Genomic DNA, 25447 nt, shown 5'->3' on the forward strand with positions numbered 1-25447 from the left:
TTCTTTATTAGGTTTGGTGCCAACTGGTTAAGAGAAAAATGAGAAGGTTTCTGAGGTCTGGACATGACCCAATAAGAGAGAGGCTCAAGCGTGACCTTTTCCAGTTTAACAAGGTATGTTGTGGACCTCGAATAAAATGAATGAAACTTTTTAAAAGAGCTTCAGTGTGGAAGAGATGGGAGCCATAGGCTTGTGCATGGGAGACCTGCATTCAGCTGTGATGACTTTACTCAGCCTTTGGGTTAGCAGAGAATATAAAACTAAACAAATACTGAATAAACTGGTGTTAGGTTTACTCTGCCTTGACAGAATATGCTTTTTATGTATGTGTATCTTAAGCTAGCAGGCTGTTTCCTGAGTTCCAGATGAGCATTTGGATCCCGCAGCCTTCATTTATTTTTATTTTTTTTCAGGCAAACGAGAGTTATTTTGGTTCAGTTACAATGCTGCTATTAAAGAAGCATCTAAGAAGCAATATACAACTCACATGCACCTCCCTATGTTTGAATGTGTGGGAGTAAAGGGCGTAATTTTTTTAAATGCAAAGTTTCTGAAATGTGCTGATCATTACAGCAAAAACAGAGTAGGTGTGGGATTGACAACGGAACCTCTTCCTTTGACAGTATGCATGTTATGAATTAAACCACAGTCAGAGTAGATGGGATTGCTGTTTACTGAAACTCACCATCTAAACTTAAGGACTGCTGCTTCTAGTTCTGTGCCACATATAGTACAGCTAGCTGTGCGTTCTGCAATAAACTTTCTCTTTGTGTGCAAACGGTACTCTTTGCACTGTTACAAATGGCACTCATTACTTTGGCAATCAAGAAAGAAAGTAAATGCAATCTGTGGATAAATGGTGGGGGAAGATGTTGAGGCAGGGAAGTTAGGGTATTCAGGACTACTGCTAGAACCTTTACAGCTTGAGAACAGTCTTGTTAAGACATGATGGGTATGTATCTTGAAGTGTTGGGGACTACTTGGGTGGCTCAATTGCTGTGTTCAGTTGCTTTTCTCCCACAGGTTCTGTGTTGCTGCCAGCAGTTGCGCTAATCTTTGTAGGGAGTAAAAACATAGTAAGCCTTTCAAAGGATAAAACTTTCTCCTTTGCCTCGTAAGATGTTTCTGCCTTAGAAATACAGTGCTTCAATGTGGAGTCTTTCATATGTGGATACTTATATACAGTGCAAGCTGTATAACATCTATAAATAGCTCATTTGGGTGGCCTGCCGCATAGTAGACACAGTTGATCCCAAGCTGTGTGTGAGTGCAGGATTCAAAGTACGTAAGAACCCTGCTGGATCAGACAAAGGGTTCATTTAGGCTAGCACCCCTTTTCCCACAGTGATCAATTGGATGCATCTGATAAGTTTCCAAACAGGACTTAAAGGCAATAATCTGCTTCAGGAACTGGTATTCAGTGACATGTGGCTTCTGAACATGGAATCTGTGGAATTTCCTCCTCAGAAGTTTGACACCATCTCTCTTTGTTTGGCACCAGGTGAAAGCCTTTTTATTTATTCAGGCCTTTGATTATTGAGCTTTTATGTTGAGTTTTTGTCTGCTGCTGTTTTGTTATATTTTTGTATCAAAGGGATCCAACAACAATCACAGTATGCACCACTGTACTTCCCGTTAGTAAGTTGCATGTGGTTCAGTGGGGCTGGTCTTGGAATAAGTGTGCTCTAGATCAGGGTTTCTCAACCTTTTTTGTTTTGCTCATGGCCCCATTCTGAACCTTATTTATCTCTGTGGTCCTCTGTTATTTGGGAAAAAAGGTACTGTGCCATCCATACTGTTTGTTTGAATAATTGATGCTTTATTTCTAAGTAACAAAGAAAGTAACAGTTTCTTAAAGCCCCAAGATGTATAGTACAAGGCCTGCCAGTAAGACAATACTCTTATGATTGGTACTTTGTTCAATGTAATCCTTGTGGCTGATGCAAACTTGCAAGTTTTTAAATATCTGGCTGCTGCACTGTTAGCAACCGACTTGCTTTCTCTCAAAGTGGAAACATTCAAACCATACCTTGTGTTGGGAGAAAAAAGTAATCAGATGCACATGGAGTTCTCCAAGCTGGAGGCAGGTTATCAACTCACACCTTACATCACCTGCATGTGTCAGAGTTGCCAGGTTTTGCCACCCCAGGGTGTTTACAACATAATGGCTGCTTTCTCATGCATATAAAATTTCATTTATTAGACTGCCTCTTTCATTGAGATATTTAGTGTAAATGTAAGCTATAGTAATTGTCAAGATTTATGTTGAAATGGGCATCAAGAATGAGATGTGAGGCTTGACAAATTCATCATAAACCTGGTTGTCACGTTTGGGTGGTCCCCCCTCAAACTTATTGTGGCCCCTTTATGTTCTGTCCTTTTCCAAGCAGCCTAGAAGGATGATATGGCTCCTTGGGAGGGTTATACAGCCCATGTTGAGAACCATCACTCTAGATCAGGGCTCTCCGTGCCATGTCCTGCATGTTGAATCTGGCACACAGCTGTTGCCTGGGTGAGTGGAATGCTCGGTTCTGCTGGGGAGCCTCCCTACCACGCAGCCAATCTTCCCCATACTGCCCACCAGCCTGCCGCTTCCTAGGTCAGTCACCCCAGTAGGCTTAGCACCGAGATTTCCAGGCAGACATGACTGGCCCAGATGCCGTTTGGGGGAGACCAACAGCATGGTAAGGAGGCTCCACAGTGTATCGGAGTGTTTTGATTGTGCCCGGGAAGCCTTTTTCAGGACAGAGTAATCTCCAATTTTGAGACCGCTGCTCTAGATAATGCTGTTGGATTGAGGGGGGGGGGGCAGAATTGGAGAACTGAAATAACTTGCCTTACCTTTCTCTTGGTTTCGGATCTTCCCAGTTTTTGCCTGTTTCCAGTGCATCCTTCCACTCACTTTCAAGCAGCTTTCACAGATCTTTCCAATACCAATGCTGAAAATGGAATAATATACTTTCCTGCCCCTACTGGTTTTAGGAAACCAGGTGTGTGTACCCTCTCATTAAGTCATTAACCTTTTGACATCCTTGAAGCAAAGTGCTTTGGGGCTTTTTGTTATTGTTGCAGTTTATTGTTAAAAGTTCCTAACTTCTCCAACCCTCTGGAGTTCAGGAAGTGCCCAGAAACCTTGATCTTTGTGGGTGGTCTCATTAAACTACAGTTCTCTTTGTGCAGGTAGAGATACTTTAGAAAGTGTATACCAGTTTCAGTTAAAGACCAACTAACAAATATAAAAAATATGTATGTGAAGGTTCCATATTGTCACAACTAATAGCCATTAGTCAGCCTGTCCTCTGAATTTGTCTAATTCTTAAGCCATTTCTGCCCAATGTTGCATATACGCAACAGGGATCAAATGTGTATACCTGTGGCCTGGGCAGAAATGGGTTAAAACAATCAAATCAAGTTTGCATTTCATTTGCTAAAGCATGAGCTGAGAGAGAGAACTTTCCCCATTACTAGTTTAAGCTGTACGTATTCAGGAAAGCAAGTTATTTTTTTGAGAGGAAAGTTGGGTTTGCTGAAATGGGCTGAAACTACAGCATACACCCAACATGAAAAATTCTACCCCCTTGCTTACTGAAAGCTCTCTTAAAAGCAACTACACTAAATGAGAAGTAACCATTTTTTTCTGTGTGAAACTTCACTAGTCTAAAGTAGACATTCTGGATGTTCTTTTCTAAGGTAAAACTAAATACTTTGCAGGGCTGAAACACCTTCGGTAGTTAACCATTTACTCAGTTCCATCACTGGAACAGTTACTGACTCATCGGTTCTGCATAACTGTTTGCATAAGACTTTTCTCTTAGTGGTGGTGGCGGCGGCAGCAAAATGAAGTGTTTGTTTTTCCCTGCTAAAGTAGCCTTTAGGTGGCATAAAATGCAACTGAATTAATTGACCTGTCCTTGGAAAATTCCAAAATGCAATAGTTAAGACATGTCAAATCAATGTTCAGATTTCCAATGCCTGACAGGATCTTATCAAATTTTTGTAATTTAGGAATGCAAATATCATGAAGAACTACTGTGTCAAACAGGTGTGTCCAACCTCATGATGTGGTAATACAAACTATTGCATGTGCAAGCATAACTTGATCAGAATTTTTTGAACCCGTTTAATGAGAAACATACTCATCTAGTAGGCAGTGTCTGTCTTTGTGCTTTCTTCCCTTTATCGCTAGTATAGAGAGAAGACTTCAATATTGCAGATTCTGCTTCTGTAGGAGATAGCCATGTTTAGCTAAATTAACAGGTCTGAATGATCAGATTGTGATTTAAAGTTCAAGGGGAGCCAAGAGATTATAGGTGTTTATATGCTTATATATGATTATAGATTCTGTTTATATGCTGTGTTAATTTCATGAAACAGAATTGAACTTTGAGCTCTGGCACCATTCTAAAACTTACTGTCATATTAAAAAGTAATATTGGACAAGAATGTGTGTGTGGTACTCTGTTGTGCAGGTAAAATCAGTTCAGATCATAATCCTGATAAGAGATGCTGTTGCTTAGGTGTGTGCTCACTTGAAAATGAGGAATACACATAGAACAATACACATACACATGTTTGATTTTGCTCTGTAAACCGCTTTGTGAACTTTCCACTGAAAAGCAGTATATCAATACTGTTAATAATAATAATAAATAACTAGTCCTTCATGAGACCCAGGAAAGTGGTTGCTGCAGGTGGCAGAAGGCAGTGCTTTTCTGCCAGAAGTGCCTGTTTGCTTGTTGTCATGCTCCCATTAGCCCTCATACTTCTCCTAGATGTAGAAGAGAGGCGTGTAGTGGGGCTACTTACTAGAGCACCTTTCCACTACTCTTCTCTTTTGGAAGAAGAATGAGTGGAGGTGTAGCACTTGTGCAAAGTAGGTAAAAGAAACAAGGCAAGTCCAGGGCAAGGATAAAGGCGGTGGGGTGGCATCTAAGAACACAACATAAGAACAGCCCCACTGGATCAGGCCATAGGCCCATCTAGTCCAGCTTCCTGTATCTCACAGCGGCCCACCAAATGCCCCAGGGAGCACACCAGATAACAAGAGACCTCATCCTGGTGCCCTCCCTTGCATCTGGCATTCTGACATAGCCCATTTCTAAAATCAGGAGGTTGCGCATACACATCATGGCTTGTACCCCATAATGGATTTTTCCTCCAGAAACTCGTCCAATCCCCTTTTAAAGGCGTCTAGGCTAGACGCCAGCACCACATCCTGTGGCAAGGAGTTCCACAGACCGACCACGCACTGAGAATCTGATGTCCTGCTTCCAGTTTCCCCAAGACCGGGGCCACCCACTTCCCTGGCATTTGTTTTGCCAAATTCCTGTTTTATGCTTTGCCTAAAGAACTTATGCCCACTTTAAACTAATTAGTTCTCCCTGTTTAACCACAGCTAGCTCTAGCAGTCTACAAAAACTAGCACTGTACCCCAGCACCAGCAAAAAAGGGTAGCTTGCCTGTTGGACTGCAGGGTCCCTCCTCCCAATTCCTAATACCCAATTCCAATACCTGTTCCTTTCAGGTACATCAGCACCACTTCAGCTCACCACTGCTCAGCAATCTGTTGATTAGTCGTTTAGTTAGTCCAGTTAGTGTGCCAGTTAGTTGTTTGTCCGCCGGTCAGGTTGCCTGTTAATCAGTCTAAAAGTCCAGTAAATTGTTAGCTGGTCTGTTGGTTCATTAGCAGAGTTGTGGGTCAGTCTGAGTTAACAGTCAGTGTAGGCCAGGTCCTCCCTCCAACTCAACTCACAAACTCCCTCTGCTTCAGGTGCTGTTTATATCCCTTAAGACCTCATTGCCTCTAGTGGCTGCAGCTGTGCATCACACAGCACACTCCCTGCTGAAATCCCAGGCTTTAACCCCATGTCTCCCAGATTCACCAGTGCAAATGGCCACTGCAGACACTAATCCTATCTCTTTGCAATATCTTTCGTGATTCCAATACAGCGTTTAAGACTGTCCTAGACTTAAACACTAATCTGGCCATGTGCATTCAGTGAGTTCCTTGGGCTGATTCAGGGTAAACCTGAAACGGCTTTAGCTACACTTTAGTTTGCATAACCAAAACTCTCTGATTTTTTCCCCCAAATAGCAGCCCAACCTTAAGCCCCCAACTCAGGCAAGTGGGAGGGAGAAGGTGGCTTAAAAGGTGTACAACCACCACTTTTGAAAAATCATGTATTTTAACAGTTGAACTGGATTTGATGTTACATTTGCCAAAGTGGTCTCTGTGTGTTAGGCAGTCTAGCTCTGAAACTTATTTGGTCTTCATGAAAGTCCTGACCTGTTGGATTTCAAAATGACATTTTCTCTTTTAAATAGGTTTGTATTAAAGATGAACAGGTAAATACAAAATGAAATATTCTTTCTTGCTAAGGCACTTTTGCTACGTGCAAGAAAATACTTCTGAAATTTCAAAGAGTATTTTCTCTTTCTGCCTGACTTGTTCCATAAATGCAGGCTTGGGGTGGGTGTTAATCAAATTTCAGCATGTGCAGGGTGGGGGAGCAAACCTCTTGCAGCAGACTTTTTCCCCTTGAGTGACATTGACTACGCTAGAAACTACTTGTCAGGATCTGTTTCAGATGCCTGACAGGATCCCTCCCTCTCCAGCAGAGTCACTGGTGGAACAGGCTCTGTTCAGGACAGGCTGAGCAATGAATCGAAACCCTCTCCTGCTATTTTGGATGACAAGTTTGCTGGAGGTCTTGTTCATTGCTTTCCAGGCATTGCAATGAATGTTGTAGCAGAGAATATGATGTAGGCTTCCCTGTTACAAACCCAGTTGTGGATAATTGAAGAAACCACTTTGTAATTGAAGAGCACCTGTGGCTACCTGTTGCAGAAATATCTTGTTAAACCAATGGGCAGCACAGATTGAATTTCTTTTTCAAAAGGTAACCTGGAATCTCCTGCTCAGATTGGCTCAAGCAACACTCTGTTGGGCAGGCATGTCTCGACTGGTAGTGTTGACTGCAAACTCTGTTGGCAAAGTTCAGCAGCCAGACAGGCTGGTTCACCTGTGTTTTTACCTAACTGGAAGCATTCCACTTAATTCCTGCCTAAGGAATTCTTCGCTTTTCTGTCTCTTCCAACCTGCCTATTAATTGATATAAACACAAGCTTGTCTCATCGACTATGCAGTTGTATTAAAAAATAATAATAATTCACCGTTGCCTGGACTTCTGTTCACTTTCTCAAAGTGAGTGTAGCCAAAGCAGCTGCTCCCTTCACATTTGTAAAGTGATAATGAATGCCAGTGTTGGGCAAGATGTGGGAGAAACAGCTGCTAATCTAATCCTTCCAGAATTGTGCTGGAGTGGAGTCAGCTTGTAGGTTTAGAAGTGCTTCCAGTTGCAGCCTCAGCCCCCTCCCCCCAGCCTGAAATAGACTTCCATGTTCTAAAGGCAACTTGCACTTTCTACCTGATCTGAAAGGTAGACAAAAGGGCTCTTAAAGCAAAGGTCACTGTTGCTCACCTTCTGGGAGTAGCTATCCAAGGCACAGTTACAAGACGTCATTGTTCTCTTTTTCTTCCCCACCCCACTCAGGGTTAACTGGCTACTCTGGTCTATTAATATTCTGTGTGATAAAATGAAGGCAGTCATGCAGCACCTTTTTATCAGAAATGAATGCAAATAAACTGTTCCAAGAAATCTACATTGCAGCCTCATTCATTAATGCTGTCAGTACAGGTTGGAGGACCCTTGAGTTCCCATTACTTTGAGACTTGGAGGGGGAATGGCAAAGTGGAAGATCTCCCCTATTGGCAAGCAGAAGAACCTTTCTTTTGTCCAAGGGACACTCTGACCTGAGCTTCTAAAATGCTTCTCCTGCCTCAACCCAGGGCTCAAGGTGGCAAAATCTGGTTTAAAGTGAAATCTAAACGTAATGCAAACATCTTGAAGCTGCTCTTATCTCTTGTACTGAACTAGTGACCCTGTCAGATTGCCACCTTTATGTCAAACTCAGAAACAACTAGACCTTGCAGTAAACCTAGACATCAACTCTGGCCCATGTAGCGACACTGTTGCAATATATTAATCATACTGTTGGGTTACCTGCAATGTGAGGTAGGGGACTTTGAGAACCTACCATTGTCTACAGAAGACAAACCAGGTCATTTCATAGGTGTAAATATATAGAATCAAATCTCACATTGAAAAATGATAACAATGAGAAACTAACAGGAAGACATACTTTGGTCTTGGGTCAGTAGAAGAGTGTCCTGAGAAAGGACAGGAGACCTGCATCCTGGTGCCCTCCCTTGCATCTGACATAGCCCATTTCTAAAATCAGGAGGTTGCACATATACACATCATGGCTTGTAACCCGTAGTGAATTTTTCCTCCAGTAACTTGTCCAATCCCCTTTTAAAGGCGTCCAGGCCAGATGCCATCACCACATCCTGTGGCAAGGAGTTCCACAGACCAACCAGATGTTGAGTAAAGAAATATTTTCTTTTGTCTATCCTAACACTCCCAACACTCAATTTTAGTGGATGTCCCCTGGTTCTGGTGTTATGTGGGAGTGTAAAGAGCATCACTCTATCCACTTTATCCATCCTTATTCATAACAATAAAACAATCTTCAAGGTGTGTGTGTGTGTGGTACAACAGAATGACATTGCCACCCCTCTGGAATTTGCTGCAGAATTTTCCCTTCATTGCCTTCATGTTTAACTATGACTTTTAACTATGACTATCCTATTTTCTTAAACTTAAAGCCAGGCGTCTCAAGATTTCAGGCCATCCTATAGTACTGGGGGAAGCCTGGCAGCTGTCTGGCTTGCTGCTTTGTCTATAAAAGCGCATGCGGAAGATATGAGTGTGAAAGCTAATGCCAACCCTGAATGTGGTAGCAAATACTTATTCAGTGTAGTTTGTATGCATAAAAATAACCTGCTTAAAAATGTAAGATGACTCTCTGAAGAAATGTCATGCTTTATTCTGTCCACATATGACCCTCTGCTGTCAGAAGAATGAAGATGCTTTGATTTTCGGTAACTAATGAAATGTCTATTTTGCTTCTTGGACTGAGCTGCCAGGATTTTTAGTTTTTCACTGGCAGAATATTTAAACTTCTTGTATATGGAAAAGCTAACCAAGTTTAAGAACCCAGGAAAGGGATGGAGGCAGAGTGCTGTGTCACTTGGAAGATGAAAATCGTGTAGGGGAGTACCAATTGGTGAACTGGATACTTTGCAGTGTGATGCCCTGTTACATGTAATGGGTAGTGAGGCATTCCTTCAGTCCTTCATCCCGAGTCTGCCATTTGCCAGCACTCTTGGCTGCAGTACTGGGCCCTTTTGCCCATGCCTTTCACATTTGAACAAGGGGAAGAAAGAAAGCTCCATTTCTCCCAGCTCTTGCAAATATTCAAGCCAGTGAGAAAGAGAGTATACAAGCAACTTGTACCAGCAATTCTCTTATTAGTTTCATGCTTTGTCTTGTCTTCGAATGCCCAAATAAGTGGAAAAGTGTAATAGGGACAAGTGGAGCAGTTCTTTCTTTTCATAACACTACAATTTCTAGGTACTCCTCACATGAAACTGCTTCATAGCCATAGTGCTTTCTCTGTTGCTCCTGTTCTGTACTAGTCATAAGTATTCATTGGGGATGTGCTGACCTTATTCTTTCACTCAGATAGTTGCCATCCTTCAAAAATAGTTTTAATGTATTCCTAATACTTGCTTATCTTGTAGTTGTACTTAAGAGAGGGGGAAATGCTTTGAAAAGCCTTCTGATTTCTTTTGGCTGTTTCACACTCATGTGTGGGAGAGGGCATACTTCACTTGTGGAATGAACGCTTTGCAAATATATTTTCTTGGGTTTGATCCTTGACCGCCCAAGTTAAAGGACATCGGGTTCAGAGCAGAAGTTACAAAATTGAGCAAATAACCACAAAAAGCATGTATTGGTATTCAGAAGGCCAACTGCTTTGGTTGATTGTGAAGACAACTTTCTGGAAAAAAAAAATCACACCTGAATAAAGCTTGCTTCCTTTCCCCCACACCTGTATCTTTTGTGGTGCTTGGGGCATTTATCTGGTTCAACCTTTACAACCCACAGGTTTGCTTCAACCTGTGGGTCATGACCCCAATGGAGTTGCAAAGCCTGGGGGGGAGGGGTTGTGGCAACCTTTCAAAGTCTGTGCAAGAGAGAGTTTGGATCCAATCCAATATTGGTACCGCTTTATCAAAACTGAATGAATTGGGTCCTGGGGTAGGGGATTGGTGTTGGTTCCCAGCCTCATCTATTGAAGTCATAGCAGAAAAAAGGTTGAAAACCATTGCTCTGGAAGATTGCTGTTAAAGAAGACTTAACTGAGCTACAGTGACCCCGGTCTGATATAAGTCATCTTCAACTATCCTTTCAATAACTGCAGTTGTGACTGGCCACATTTGCAAAGTAGGGGATGTGCCAAGTAAAACACAGCGGCTTGTGCCTTTTTGAACGGAAGTATTTTTTGCTTTAGAAAACAGTTTGTATTTTTCTTGTTCAGGTATAGTTGATTTATTAAACACCCGAAGAATGAAAATGAGAGTTCAGGAAATACCTTAAAGTATCTCAAACTGATCTCTAGTGCTTGTGCATAAACTGTGTGATTGAATAGTTAAGGTTAAAGGACTTTGCTTATCAGTGAACAAGAGGGTTTATCAGGTGCTCCCTAGATCTTGTTCTGGAGATAAATGTTCAGTAATGGGGTGTAAATTCTGGACATACTCTTCTGGCTCTGTCAAACTTTGTTGTATAAAGGGAACAGATATGTTGATCCGGACTACATTGCTTGACTCCAAAATTAGGGTCTGTGATGGGAGGGGGAAATGAGGTCCCCTCTCCTGTGTACGTACTACATTAAACACTAATTTCGTTTGCAGACTGTCGAACATGGCTTTCCTCACCAGCCCAGTGCATTGGGTTACAGCCCTTTCCTCCATCTTATGGCTATCGGGACCCGATCAGGAGCCATCAAAATGTATCCTTTTTGCTTGCTTATGAGAAACATAATGGCTTTTGTCAATAAATATGTCAGATAGTTTGTAGTCAGCAGGTATGTAGTGTTTAATTGGCATTCAGTACACTACTGTACATTGTCTCTGTCTTAATGTTATTCCATGTTGCAAGCTGGGTTGAGACTGAGAAATTGTGACTTACCTAATGCTGGCTAATGAGCTTCTGGTACAGGTGAAATTTGAACCAGAATGATCTGGTTGATGGAAGTTGAATAAATCAGGTTCAGGGGTACACCTCAAGTTAAACTTGCTAAACAGCAGGTTGGTGTGTGCATGATTCAGCTACTCTAGTGCAGTAAGAAGCAGTGTCGTATATAAAACTGTTTATCACCCTCATTCCTGTAATTTACCTTCCAAGCCTGCTATAAAGCAGAAGGATTTATCTTTAGCACATTGCAATATATGTGGTTTTGAGTTGTAAGTAATCCTCAGAATTTCCTGAGTTCATTCTAAAACACTGGACTAAGAAGTGCTTTGTGCAGCCCCGATAGTGTATACTGTTCTATAACTTTGAGTACCTTCGTTCTTGGGCAGCAGGAAAAGCAAATTCTTTAGTCCTGAATCTGAATACTTCTCATTTGTTTGGTTGCTTCCAGCACACCTTTTCTTTGAAGAAACTCTTGCATGCATGAATTGGGCCACCTGTCTCTGGGTTATAGATTATGGAAATCAATGTGGGACAACTCTGAAAATAAACAGGCTCTAGTCATCCTGACTGGCTCAACCACCTTCCAGAACCACCTGCCCTGAACATGGACATGCTCTTCAAGTATATAAATTTAAAACCCAGTAGAGGGGTGTGTATATGAATCCAACACATCTCAAAATGGTTTATACAAATACTCTTACATTTACTGTAGTTGTTGCTCATAAATGTTTCAGTAGGTCTGAGAGTTGATGAACTTTGCCTCTTGCCTTGTACTTGGAAGTAGCTTCTGCATTTCCTTTTGTTAAGTCTCCAAGAGGTGACTATAATTGGAGACATATGCAAAAATATTAGAGGTTATGTCAGCCTATCTCTGATGCAAATCGCAGTTCTCTTGGTGTGGAGATCACAACTACTCTAGGATAATTAGCTGCAAGGCAACAGATCAATGTACATTTTTAAAAATACTATTGACCTTAATCTGTTACACAGCTATGGATCTCCAGGGGTGGAGTTCATGGGCTTGCATGAAGAGACCAACACTGTCATGCAAATACATTTCATTCCTGGCCAGGTGAGTAGAACTGGGTAGCACATTCTGTGCATTGTCAATTTTGCAGATTTTCATGGCTGAGATGGGCTTTGCCACTAGCCCACTATAATGTACAACTGTAATGCAAGATGCAATATGTTCAGTATCTAAGGAAAAGGCCTTATTTTTTCTTCTCGTATTTGGTGTGGTTGTTGGCTCAGTACTCCTGAACCTCCTGTGATCTCAGGATCCACCTTTTAGTTGTACTTTTAGTTGTGCTGCTGTCAATTCTGAAAGCTGTGCTGCTATCAATTCTCATGATGCAGCACTGTTGGACTCCTTAAATAAAAGTGAATTCATGCCTGGTCCTATCTTTGTCCATTGCTGTTTGCCAGCTGGATAAGGTAAGGAAAAACATTGGGTTCCATGGGATTACTCTTGAGGTGTTGGGTGAGCTAGATTCCTGACCAGCTCCAACTCTGCATGATGCAGATCCTGGCTTTGAGAAGTTGTTAGCTTCCATGTTCCCTCCTAATTCTATTTGTACTTTAGCCACTGTCAGTGTAATTCAGATTTGTCCTGCAGAAGCCCTAGAAAAAGGAGAGCAAAAGGGGTAAAGCAACCTTGTTGAAGCAAAGAAACTGCTGTGTTTGTTGCAAGACAGTCCCCTGCAAAGGCCTTAAGATTAAATGCCTTTAAGCTTTTATGAGCTAGAACTTGCGCTTGAGCGACAAAAAATGTGTGTCGTCTTTGAGATGCCATAAAGATTCTATTTTTTTTGCTGCAACATACATAACTTCTTTGTCTCTGGAATTTGGCACAGCCTGTAGAGATTACCTTTATATATTGCTAATCTTGAGGCTGGATATACCTGTTGGGTGGAATAGCAAATATCTGGCAGGGGAGAGCACACCAAGACCTATGCGTAGTAGTTGGACTGCTCTTCTTTCTTGTCCAGTGGGAGCTGTCTGCATGTCTTTTAAGAGTGCTGCTCTGTCAGCTCTTGCTTCTTAGAAAAAGTAACCACCCAAACTATGCTGCAGATAATCTTTGTTCATAGTATGGAGGAAATTGAGGTTCGGTTAGTGCTCAACATTTTCCTGTATGGATCGTCTTGGGATGTGCGTGGGGGTGGGGGAACATGCGCACTATGTGCAACACAAGTGCAATTGCCATAGGAATACAGATTGGGCAGTGCAGTAGCCCCCTGTATCCACAGGGGATATGTTCGTACTGCTATCGCAGATACCAGAAACAGCAGGTAACAGTAAAACCCCATCATGTTCATGACTGGCTTCTTTGCTTTGCAAACACTTTGTTTGCAAGCGCTAGAGGAATGGGAACGCTAGAGGAGGCGACGGCAAGAATGCTAACAGGAAGTGGAGTATAGCATTCTCATTGTCTTCTTCTTCTGCTGTCCTCTTCTTGTTGATGTTTTCACTATTACCTCCAGTAGTGTTCTAGCATAGCAATCGCCAAACCCTGACCTCTGGGCTAGATCTTGCTTCCCTGCAAAAAACCTTCCCCAGTGGAGTGGCACGGAGCTTTTTGTTCTGCACCACTGCATCTTATCTTTCAAGCTGCTCTTCACAGCACCTTGTACCGGCCAGCCGCTTCTGCTGCCTACAGCAGGTTCTGTGCCCAGAATACGAGGCAGGAGCAGCTGGCTGGAGTGAGTTGCTGTAAGATTCAACTTGAAAGATAAGATACAACAGAAAGCTCCATGCCACTGGGGGAAGGTTTGGGGGGGGGTGTCAGATCCGGCCCACAGATTGGGGTTTGGTGACCGCTGTGCTAATGGTTCGATTCAGCATGAGGTTAGGTCCCTTCAGTCAGTGCACTGCAGAAACCTGTTGAAGCAACAATTTACATAGTAGCTAAGATGTAATCTCTCCTCAGAGATTGATCCCTAAGTAACATACTTTCATTAATACAGACTCACAGTTTAATAATCCACTCTGCCTAAAATAACTTTGGATCGCCTTTGAACTCTAGAAACAAGGCTTTTCCTCTACACTAAGTAAGGAAGAGTGGTATTCATGAGCATATTTTCAGCACAGACCTCCACCTCTTCTTGGCATACTCTGGACTTATCATCATCACCTTATTTGCATCACTTTTCTATTATAAAGAGAGTGTTGGAGACCTCAAATAAGCAGTAACTACAAATAGTAAGAAGTGGCTGAAAAACCCCATGGGAATTGACTGTTCTCCTGCCTGGACTGGCTTCAGCAGTTAGAATGCTTGATTTAAATACTAAATGTTGGTAAAGGTTGGACTTGTAACCAAATATTGCATGGCACTGCTTCTTTAAGAATGCAGTCAGACATAAGGAATGCAACGTGAGAAGAGAATAGCAGAATATGCCACTTTTTCAAATAGAGGGGGATGTGTCTTGCTCAAGCTGCAAGGAATTTAAGTCATTAGCCTAGCAAGACTGCTTATGTAAATGGTAGCTTTGAAAGATGCATGAATCTAGCACACAATTTGGTTCAAATTCAAGGACAGGCAACCCTAGATGGCTGCCAGGTATTTAAATGTAACTTCTGTAGGGTGAACAGAAACCAGGTTGCTTATATATGGAATGAGTACAGTCCAATCTGCATCTGCAGGAGTTCTGTTCCTGGACCCCCAGGCTTCAGAAGGCCTCTGGAAGGCCATAGAAATGCACTTCTGGTTGTTGTTTTTAAACTGCAAGTGCATTTTTAAGGCCTTCAGGGGGCCTCAGACCACCTCCCAGGCACGACTGGAAGACTCATCCAGGAGGTACAGTTCAGCCTCTTGGTCAGGACCCACAGTGGGTCAAATTTGTGGGTCATTTTTCTGCATAATACATTTTGTTAGAATGTAAATTTTAGATTAACATAAGAACAGCCCCACTGGATCAGGCCATAGGCCCATCTAGTTCAGCTTCCTGTATCTCACAGTGGCCCACCAAATGCTCCTGGGAGCACACAAGACAAGAAGAGACCTGCATCCTGGTGCTGTCCTTTGCATCTGGTATTCTGAGGTAACCCAGTTCTAAAATCAGGAGGTTGCACATACACATCATAGCTTGTAACCTGTTATGGATTTTTCCTCCAGAAATTTGTCCAATCCCCTTTTAAAGGCATGTAGGCCAGATTCCTACACCGCATCCTGTGGCAAGGAGTTCCACAGACCAACCACACGTTGAGTAAAGAAATATTTTCTTTTGTCTGTCCTAACTCTCCCAACACTCAATTTTAGAGAATGTTCCCTGGTTCTGGTATTATGTGAGAGGGAAAAGAGCATCTCTCTAGCCACTCTATCCTACCCGTGCATAATTTTGAATGTCTCAATATGTATGTCCTGTGTTGTGGCTTAATGAAGATAGTTGCTGGGCAAGACAGCTCAACAACTCTTCAAAAGCTATGTCAATCTAAAGGCTGCTTGGTTTTTTCTTTTAATTTTCAGTGCCAGTTAGTGACCTTGCTGGATGACAACAGTTTGCACTTATGGAACCTGAAACAGGTCCATAGCAATGCATCTGAACTGCAAGAGGAAAGACACTTCACACTCCGAGGGCCGCCTGGGTAACTGGAATATCTCCTCTGCCATCAAAATTAGGCTACGAAATTAAACCCAGAGCAGCTTCGTTCAATGCTGCTTGTATTTTTCAAACTACAACCAGCTTTTGGAGGGCCCAGTTCAGGTGTAATGTGAATCATGGTTTAATAGTCCATGTCTGTCTCAGAAGGTGGGTTGGCTAGGAGCTGTTGTCTTCAATAAACCATAGCCATGAAAAAGATCGGCGCACATCTTGTACATGTGGCTTTTTGGAAATGGCATTTCAAAGAAAGAATTTCAGAGGATAATAAGTCCTTCAGATAAAAACTCCATTTAGGACACCAGGTAGCCCCTTTTGGAGTCTACAGTTTCCCAAAGTCCTTGAGGGTGGGAGCTAAAAAAATCCTAAAGTGGGGCAAGTGGAAACCAGGGCATTCATTATACAAGGGGAAATTAATCAACTTATCCAACTTTATTCTTTCTCCTCATCTACAGTTCCTCTCCAAGTGCTACCCAGGTAACAGCAATCCTCGCACATTCCTCACAGGAGTTTCTGTATCTTGGCACTGAAAGTGGTAATGTCTTTGTGGTGGAGCTTCCATCCTTCAGAGTCCTTGAAGACCAGACCATCACTCCGGAGGCTGTGTTGCAAAGGTAAGCATAGACACTGTTTCATAGTGTGGCTCCAGGTGGCAGGCATCTAATTAGCAAGGATTCTAAGATATCGCACTGAATTTGTTTTGGTCAGCAGATTAAAGCTAAATGGTCAGTACAACTCCAGCATTCCAGTGCAGATGGAGCTGAAAGGCTGTCCTGAAGGAAGGGAACAAACATTACCTTACCTTGAGGAGGCCTCTGTGACTGCCCCTCCAATGCAGGATTCAGCAGATGCCTTATTGCATCAGCGCTAGAAAGTTGGATAGGATTGAACCCCAGGTCTCTTGTCCCAGGCGCTTGGGCTGAGCATCCAATGACTCAAGGGTGCCATTTTAGGTTTCTGTGTTGATGGGGAAAGCTACAATTAGATTCAGATAGTTTCAAGTTTGAATTATAAATCACAGTTATGAGGGTGGTTGGGTGGGGAAGCAGCATAGTTGGTACCCTACTGCATGAGGTGCCTGAATTGTTATGCGCAGAGTGAGCAAAGGAGGAACTTGCTGATAGAATTTCCAATTGCTTCCTTCAAGTCGTTCAACGTTTTAGCTAGTTTGTTGGCTGTCAAAATGTTTAACAACTCTGAGGTGCACTTTTGAATTTCCTCAGAGTGCCAGAAGAGTATCGTGGTAGGCGATCCCTTGAATTGGTGGAAGCCTTACAGGAACATTCCCGGAACCCCAATCGAATCTTGATTGGGTACAGCAGAGGTCTCATTGCCATCTGGGACTTGATAAATAACACAGCAACACATCATTTTCTTGGCAATCAGGTACTAGTGCCTTCTGAGGTTTTGGATCAGGCCCATGAAATCCTTTCCTTCCTGGGAAATACAGCAAGAAACAGAGAACTCCTGCATTCAAAATCATCATAAGGTGGCCTGCTTGGGGGTTAATTATGCATGTGTTGTATAATGTATAATGTATAATGTAACCTTGGTAGTGTTCTCTTTAAAGTAGGGAAGAGGATTTAAAACACTGTAACCCTTTACCCAACTGCTGTTACTTCACTCAGAATCTCCCTGAAGGTTCTTGAAAAATAACGTGTCATCAGGACTCAGTTTTTATAAACAATGTATATCTAGCCCCTCAGCTGCAGATCTCCTCAGTATCTGTCTCTGTGGCAGCAAGTATGCTGCATCATTTTCTGTCCCAATAAGTTGTGTGGTGGAGAATCTAACTTGGAATAAACTCTGAATGTTGAGGATTACTAGGGTGGAAGGGAGAATTTTGTAGTTTGGGGTTAATGAAGTTGAGAGTAGGGCCAGTGGGGAAAGAGGACGTTGCCTCCTACCGAAAATCTTTCCAAATACCATCCTTTAATGCATTTTGCCAGGTTCTTCCACTATGTTTTTTCCCCTTACCCATGAGGACTAGAAAACAATTTTACTTATGTTCTCAGACACTCGTTCACTAAACTGCGTGTAGTCTACTAAAGTGTGATAAAATTCTTTTTTTGCTACCATGAACTCTGTGTTTCTCTAGCAACTGGAAAATCTCTTCTGGCAGAAGAATGGTCATCAGATCATCAGTTGCCATTATGATGGGAGTTACACCCAGTGGCCAATTTCAAGTGACGATAGACAGCCTGAGCCCCTGGAAAGCAGATTGCCTTATGGTCAGTATAACACACTGCTTTGATATTATGGTTTTAACATTTGGATTTGGCACTGAAAGAGTCTATACAACTTGTGTTCCACCAAGCTAAATATAGCCTACAAGTCAGTTTTGGAGCGCTATTCTCCAGTGCAATGGCGCTCAAAGTTGCAACCACTACGCACCCAGAATGTGGTCTCCATCTGGACTGCATCTGAGCATTCTGCTTGGGTGCCTTGTGAAGTCTCTCTCGTTTGGGGGACAGGGACGCTCTGGGCAGTCACATTGTCTGAAGGCCATGTGACAGGACGTCCGGGCAGATGCAACTTGCCCAGAGCATCCCTGTCCCTTGATCTAAGGGGACTTTGCACGGTGCCCAAGCAAATCCTAAAGGTTTGTTCACCAGGCGGACAGATTCATATGAACACCGGCTCTGGCTCCCAGGCCGTGGTTTGCACTACTGTGCTCTGATGTATGTGCTGCCTGCCCAAGACAGCAAAATCAGCAATTGTTATGCACTTGGAGGCTCTATTTATATGGCTGGTGGGCTGCATTGGCTAGCTGGGTCTCAAGTTGCGTAGGCTCAATTTGAGAGTCTTGACACTAAATTGGAGAAGTCCCCTGGAAGGGTGCTGTGAAGTGGTAGCACCTGATGGGTGACATTTCAGTGAATAGTTTGTTGGCTTCAAGCTATAGGAGTCAGAAGGCAATCTGCTAGAAACCCACTGAAAGAGCAGGTCTGTGGCATGGTTTCTCCTGAATTCACAACTGCTCCTGGATGCCAGGTGTCAGCTGTGGTCGGAGGTGCCTTTGCCCATTATCAGCTGGTGTACCAGCTGTGGCCATACCTGTCACAGTTGGCTTTGGTCACAGTAATTCATGCCATGGTGCCATCAAGATTAGACTATTTTAACACTCTGTCTAGGATGCACTTAAAGACAGTCTGGTATTTGCAGTTAGTACAAAAGGCGGCAGTTTGTATGTTTGTTCATGGTTGATGATGTGACTCTGTTTCTTTGGCAGCTGCATGGGCTGCCAGTTTGGTTCTGGGCCCAATCCAAGGTGCTGGTTTTGACCTTTTAAAGCCCTTTACAGCTTGCTACCAAATATCTGAAAGACCACCTCTCTTCTTATAATCCAGTTTGCTCTCTGTTCATCTGAGAGGACCCTTTTCGATGTGCTGCTATTAAGAGAGGTTGGGGGACGGCAGCCAGAAATAGGGCCTTCTCGATAGTGGCACCTTTTCTATGGAATTCCCTTTGAGTTGAGAACTGCTCCTTAGAAGCCTTCTAGCAAAGCCTGAAGACTTTTTTTTTCCATAAAGACTTTGGAACCCAGTAGGGTTTTTAAGGGTACACTCACTGGTTGTAGAGTGGTGCTCGTTGATTCTTAACTAATTTTTTTTTTTTACAACCAATGGTTTTTATTGCTCCTGTTTAACATTGGTTGGCTTTTAATATGGTGGTATTGATGTAATTTATAATTTTTGGGGTTTGTTGTGAGCTACCTTGAATGTCCTTTGGCAAGAAAGGTGGGAAATAAATTGACTAACTAAACCTGTTCAGGATGCGTTAGTGTGTGAATGTTCATACAAGCATTACCTCCTTCTAGCCTTCAGTTCACAGTGTCTTGGGAAGGCAGCCTTCATTCGCTTTCTTTGACTACAGTAACAGTGTGGTCAGTGTGGTGACATTATTCGGATGTGCAAGTACTGTAATGAGTTACTTTTCCTCTGCAAAGGGAAGCTAGCAGTTTTTTCATTTGTCAGATTGAGAGAACAAAAACATTGTCTACCTACATTCATAGTTTGTGTGAATTTTCCATTAAGGTAAGAGTGCATTTTAACTATAGTATCTTATAAATCTACCCTTTTAGGTCCTTTCCCCTGCAAGGCCATCTCCAAGATTTACTGGCAAACAACAAAGAATGGGTAAGCCCTTCTAGACCTGATTGTATTATCTGCTGTTCTCCATAGACTCTAGACTTGGGTTCTTTCGTAAGAAGTGCTGCTTTCTAAAATCTGCAAGGTGAGAGGTAACCACATGCCTTTTGTTGTGTTATCTGAACTCTGTAATGAGGTTGTACAGATGAGGTTATGTAGTCTCATGACAGCTCATCAAAATGTTGAAGAAGCTGTATTTTAACACAATCATTCAGAACTACTGCTTCTGTGTCTTATTAAGATTTGTGTTCTTTTGTTGTAAATGCCACAGAAGCAGCTTATAAATTGCCACAGAAACAAGATTCCATATCAACGTTAAAGATCACCATCAATGCAAGATAAAAGCAGCATTCACAACAGATTAAAGAAAGGGTTAAAAACTAAATAGAAGGATATTGAATGCCAGAAGTCTGCGTAACAATAGCAATGCACTGTTTTTCCAGCTAATTATTTGTACATCACACTGAGGATTGACTTGGCAGCAAAGAGAATGTGAGCTAACTAAATGAGACAGTGGGGTGACTTTTATGCGTTTTGGAATATTTTGGAGGCATTTTTGAGTTTAATTTATTGTTTACACAATTTTTATACTGACTTGTCCAGACATCAGAGCAGTTGGAAACAGCAGAAAAAGGAGATGGGAAAGACTAAGGAAGAATATATAACTTATGTATGCTTAAAAACCTGAGAGGATGGACTTTGTCTAAACCTGCAAGAAAATAGCGGTGATGCCAAGCCAACATGCCCAGGAGTTTCATAGTCTGAGCGCCACGTGCCTAAGCTTTGAAGTTAAGAATGCATGCAGTCTTGGACAGCATCTATTGGCAGGGATGTTGAGGCAGAAGGTGGTCCTTCTCAGAGCCCTTTATGTTTAGGGCCTTAAAGATAAATACCATTGCTGTTGACTTGCAGCTTTGAGAGATGAAGTTCTAAGTTCAGAGTTTTTATCGGCTGATTTTCCAAAAGGAAGATGATCTCCTTTCTGGCAGTTTTAATTTAACTATAGTGTTTAAGTTGAAGAAGGTACTTAAAACTTGTGTGACTTTTTTTTCTCTTTCCATTTAAGACTTCCCTACATCATATTTCAAGGAGGGATGCCACGGGCAAGCTATGGTGACCGGCACAGCATTTCTGTTATTCATGGCAATCAACAAACTGCCTTTGACTTTACGTCACGAGTGATAGATTTCTTTGTTATTGCCAATGCAGATCCTTTTGCAGGTATGTAGACACTGGGCTTTTAATTTTTCTGGAGTTGGGTGAAACTGATCTGTTGTAGTTCAGTGTCAATGTGTGGGTAATGGCAGATTTTGGTTGATATGCGTAGAATGTCAGCTATGTCGAAGTACATTTTTGTAGCTAGTCAGTGCAACCGAATTGTGCATGTATAATACCCACCTTTTAGACAAAATGTAAAATTGATATAAACTGTGAAGAAGTTGGATACCAGATAAGATGTGAGAATAGAATAGACATTTCATTTGAGGTAGAAAAAGTTCTGTGGCACTAGAGCCTTTCCATAATGTGCATCAGCAATGTTGCCCTTAATTACTGCTTGGATTTACTCTGGCCTTGAGCCTGAACCATTTAGTATATTGTCTTTGTTAGTGAGAAGGAGATTGGCCCTGTTCTCCTTGAATATGAGTGTTGGCTCTTGAGTACTGACAAATGCACTGTTAGGTTTTAGTAGAAAATGTTCATTGTATGGTTGCAAAGCTGCAGGTTCATTTAAATGTCTACAAAATACTATGCTTTTAGTTTGATGGCTAAGGAAGCTTCACAGCGGGTCTTGAACTTTTCTTTATTGCATTTTTTACCTCATCCCTCTCTAACTGTCAGCAGACAGTACAGTGAGTTTCATGCTGCATTTCTGTGCAGAGAGGTCCTAGTTGGAAAAATCCACCACAAATAGTGGGAGAATTCTCCCTTAGTAGTGGTTGCTCCAAGGGGTTGCTGAGACAAGGAAGGAGCAGTGCAGATGAAGTTATTGGAAGTTTGGGGTTCTAGCCGAGCCTTAGTGGCTCAGCAGCCGGCCAGATGTATAGCTGTTCATACAGGAAATAAAGGAGGAAGCTGTAGTTGTTGCATAGTTAGTCCAGGAAGTTGTTTGGCTATCTGAGGTTTTTGTGGCTGGCCAGCTTCCCTGTAAGTGACTGCCTCAGCTGAATGGGAATCTGCCTTGGCTCACCTCACATGCTCCTTAGAGAGTTCACACAGCGGAATGAAGGAGTAGGTCACTCATTGTGTACCAAATCCACTTACACTAATGAGTACTACTTATGTAATTGTGCTTCTGGTGTTGGGAAGCTGTTATTGAATGATCACATTCTGAGTAGGACGCATTCAACACTGACTGTTTGGTGCTCCTGCTTATGGTGTGTTATGTAATTGGGGATAGAAGAGCATTTTGTACTTTATCATGTTAGTTATAAATGGGATATGCAACTATTAAACTGCTGTGCCTCTCATCTAAAATGGCATCTGAGCAGCGCGCCAAACTTTCTCAGCTGCCCCTTTCTAAAGGGAGAAATGTCAGTTTTAAACACATGTGCGGCCCATATTAATGTATATATCTGTACTCGAGCACAAAATGCATCTTTGGCAGTGGCCAATATTACTCTTGCAATATGGTTATGGGATTCAGCTCCAGATTTAAGAGGCTCTGCGTGCAGAAGGCAGGCCCTCCAGTGGATCCTCCTATATGAATGGGATCTGGTAGGTTTACTAGGCTTCATGGTGCCCCTGCTTATCCATTTTTATTTCAAAGCATTTTTCCTCTTACCTTCCCCTTCACAAAAGGGAACTGTCCCAGGCAGCTTCCAAAAAGATGCGGTGATATCAGACCCTAAAAAACCAAAGGCAAGGGATCCTGCTAAAAACATCATACTATCTCAGAAGGGTTCAGAAAGCAAAGGCTCCGGGGCTTGGTATACAGCATCTGTAAGAGACAGCAAAAAGAGCGGAGGGGGAAGCCTAATTTCTTCAAGCGGGGAATCCCACAGAGTGGGCATCACAACAGGAAGCCCCTCTCATTCCTGTTAAACATGTACAGTAATGGCAGTGCTAGCATTCTACTGGTGTGACCATTCATCCACAGTTGTCTCAGCAAGCAAGTGCTGCCATGTTTTTGCAATGGCACTGTGTGTATAAGAGAATGGAATCTCTTCTGGTTGTCACTGTACACTTTAGCGCACACTTCAGATAAGACAGAATGCTGTCATGTAGGGGTATTTTGCTTTTCAAAAGCAAAACCATGTTGAGCTTCTGCAACAGCTGCCAAGAGGCTCCCAATTTGTAATGAAATTTTTCTTGCTCTCAAACCGATCAGCTGTTCTCAGAACCGGCAGCACTGCTACATGTTAAGCTGCTTAGTTTGCTGGATTGGCCTAAGTTCCTAGAAATGGGCTAATGGAGAACTAACTGGGTCACTGCTGAGTCAGCACAGTACATTTGGTGCTGGATATGCCTGGCATACTGAAGGGAGATGACCTGTGCAGCCTTTTTATTTATATCAGATACAACACAGGTAACGTTGGCTAAAGCACCAATGTATTCAATTTCTTTCACTACATATGGCGAAATAACTTTATTGGTGCACTTAATGGTTGATGATTTGGTCCTTAAATCAAAAGAAATGTGAATAGTTTTAAACCGTTATCCTATTAAGAGTTTCTCAGCAGTGCAAAAGCAGTGGGGTTGGGGAGATTTAAAGTGACATGAAAGCTCTATGATGACTGATTCTCACGTGCTAGTAATTAATTGCCACACTAGTACCATTGACCATGGAATTCCAGAAGGTTCCAGACTTCTGGAACTTGTGTCCAACAGGGTTTGGGCAATGTTGTGCAGAGTTTCAAGTCCTTTCTAGAGGGTAGGCTCCAGAAGGTGGCTTTGGAGGAGGAACTCCTTGATGTCATGTTCTTTGGCCTTTGATGTCCCATAAGTTTGGTTTTGTCCCTCCCTGTTTAACATCTACATGAAATGCTGGGAGTGGTCATCAGGAGGGAGTTGGGCACTGCCTGTATGCAGATGATGACCAGCTCTGTATCGCCATTCCATCTGGTACTAAGCAGGCTGTGGAGGTTGTCTAGAGTCGGTGATGGGCTGGATGAGGGCACACAAGTTGAAATTAAATTTGGTGAGACAGATGTTCAGGAGATCTGCTACCCAGTTCACAAATTGTTAGCTTGTTGAGAAGGAGTTGTACTCCCCTTGAAACAGCAGATTTCCTGTTTGGAAGCTCTTGAACCCAGCTCCTGAGCCCAGCTGTTCAAGTTTCTGCTGTGACCCTCAGGTGCTTTTGCCCAGCTGGGGCTGATGTGCCTACTGTGTTCTTTCTTGGATCCTAGAGGGGTAGGATGGGATGCCTAGGTAGTCCTAACTCCAACCCAAGGTTTACATTCACGCACAGACCAACTCTGGGTTGTTGCTGATGTATTGCATGTGCATGAACAATGGGTGCACTCACTCCTGATAACAGTGCAGGAACTGACCCTCTTCTCCTTTTTTTTGGAGAGCATGATTGACTAAGGATAGAAAAGTATCTGACAACTTGCATTCAGGGGCTTTATTTGAATTTCTGCTTATCTGAAGCTTTATGCCCATTTTTTGCCAATCGCCCAACTTGGTCAGTCCTATTTTCATTTTTGATACAAGTGTCACTGTTTGCTCCTCCACTTCCTTTTATTTTACCTTGTTGGTGTCAGTCCTTAAACTTCTTTTCAGTTTTACTGAGAATTATCTGTGCCCTTGGTTTATTGGGGAGAAAGCCTGTTGCCATGCCTTCCCAGGTTCACTTGGTTCTTGCTACTATGCGTTGGCTCTTGTGTAAGTGGGAAACCGTCTTCAACTTGGGGAGAAAGGCTTGCCAAGGTGACCTCTGTGTCTGGTGGGCCTGCCTCGGTGGTGGCCGCAGAGACTTACCAAACCCCTCATATTTAGGGAGAGGGAAGGGGGAGAGCAAGGATGGAAGAGCCGTTGCTAACCATTAGGCATGATGCCTGTTTTGCCATTTTCCTGCACATGCTCTCTTCCCTCACAGAAGGCCTTCTGTGTGGTGGCACCCAGTCTGAAGTTTCCTGATCCAGGGTATAAGGCTGTCAATCTCCTATCAATGTCTAGTGACGACTGAATACATTTTTTTCTCTTGTCCAGCTTAAGAGCCCTGACTATTGCTGCTAGTTATGAGTGCATTGCTTTGCTATTAGTTGGGTATTGCTTCTGTGGAACTTTTGACTGGTGCTACTTGTCAGAGAGAGAGAGAGAACTTTAATACTATTTTAACAACCACTTGGAGTGTGGGATATAAACATTCTTGTGAGAATGCAGCACAATGGTATTGTAGAACTACGTGATCCTTTCATTCAAGGTAATGTCCTGTGGATACAGCACACATTTCTTGATACTATCGTTTAATCAAACAAATGTGTTAAAAATGTGATTGGTATAGAAATAAATTGCGAAGTAACACTCAGGAGAAGGTCCTATAATCATCTGGAAGTTGCTTGTTTATATGCTTGTTAGTTAAAAATGC

The 25447-nt window shown here is 42.6% G+C and overlaps 1 protein-coding gene across 3 annotated transcripts in view; it reads left to right on the plus strand.

Annotated features, from left to right (window-relative positions):
• LLGL2 (LLGL scribble cell polarity complex component 2) overlaps positions 1–25447 on the plus strand; it is a 65742-nt gene that overhangs the window by 16390 nt on the left and 23905 nt on the right. For all 3 annotated transcript variants that reach the window (XM_066615878.1, XM_066615877.1, XM_066615879.1), the window contains 9 exons: positions 12–113; positions 10883–10980; positions 12156–12237; positions 15631–15749; positions 16219–16377; positions 16987–17149; positions 17862–17994; positions 19848–19902; positions 20981–21135. In XM_066615878.1, coding sequence (XP_066471975.1) covers positions 39–113; positions 10883–10980; positions 12156–12237; positions 15631–15749; positions 16219–16377; positions 16987–17149; positions 17862–17994; positions 19848–19902; positions 20981–21135 — 1039 coding nt within the window. In that variant the 5' untranslated portion in view covers positions 12–38. The remainder of the gene's footprint in view (positions 1–11; positions 114–10882; positions 10981–12155; positions 12238–15630; positions 15750–16218; positions 16378–16986; positions 17150–17861; positions 17995–19847; positions 19903–20980; positions 21136–25447) is intronic.

This window comes from Tiliqua scincoides, chromosome 2, assembly GCF_035046505.1.
Source record: "Tiliqua scincoides isolate rTilSci1 chromosome 2, rTilSci1.hap2, whole genome shotgun sequence".
Taxonomy (NCBI): Eukaryota; Metazoa; Chordata; class Lepidosauria; order Squamata; family Scincidae; genus Tiliqua; species Tiliqua scincoides.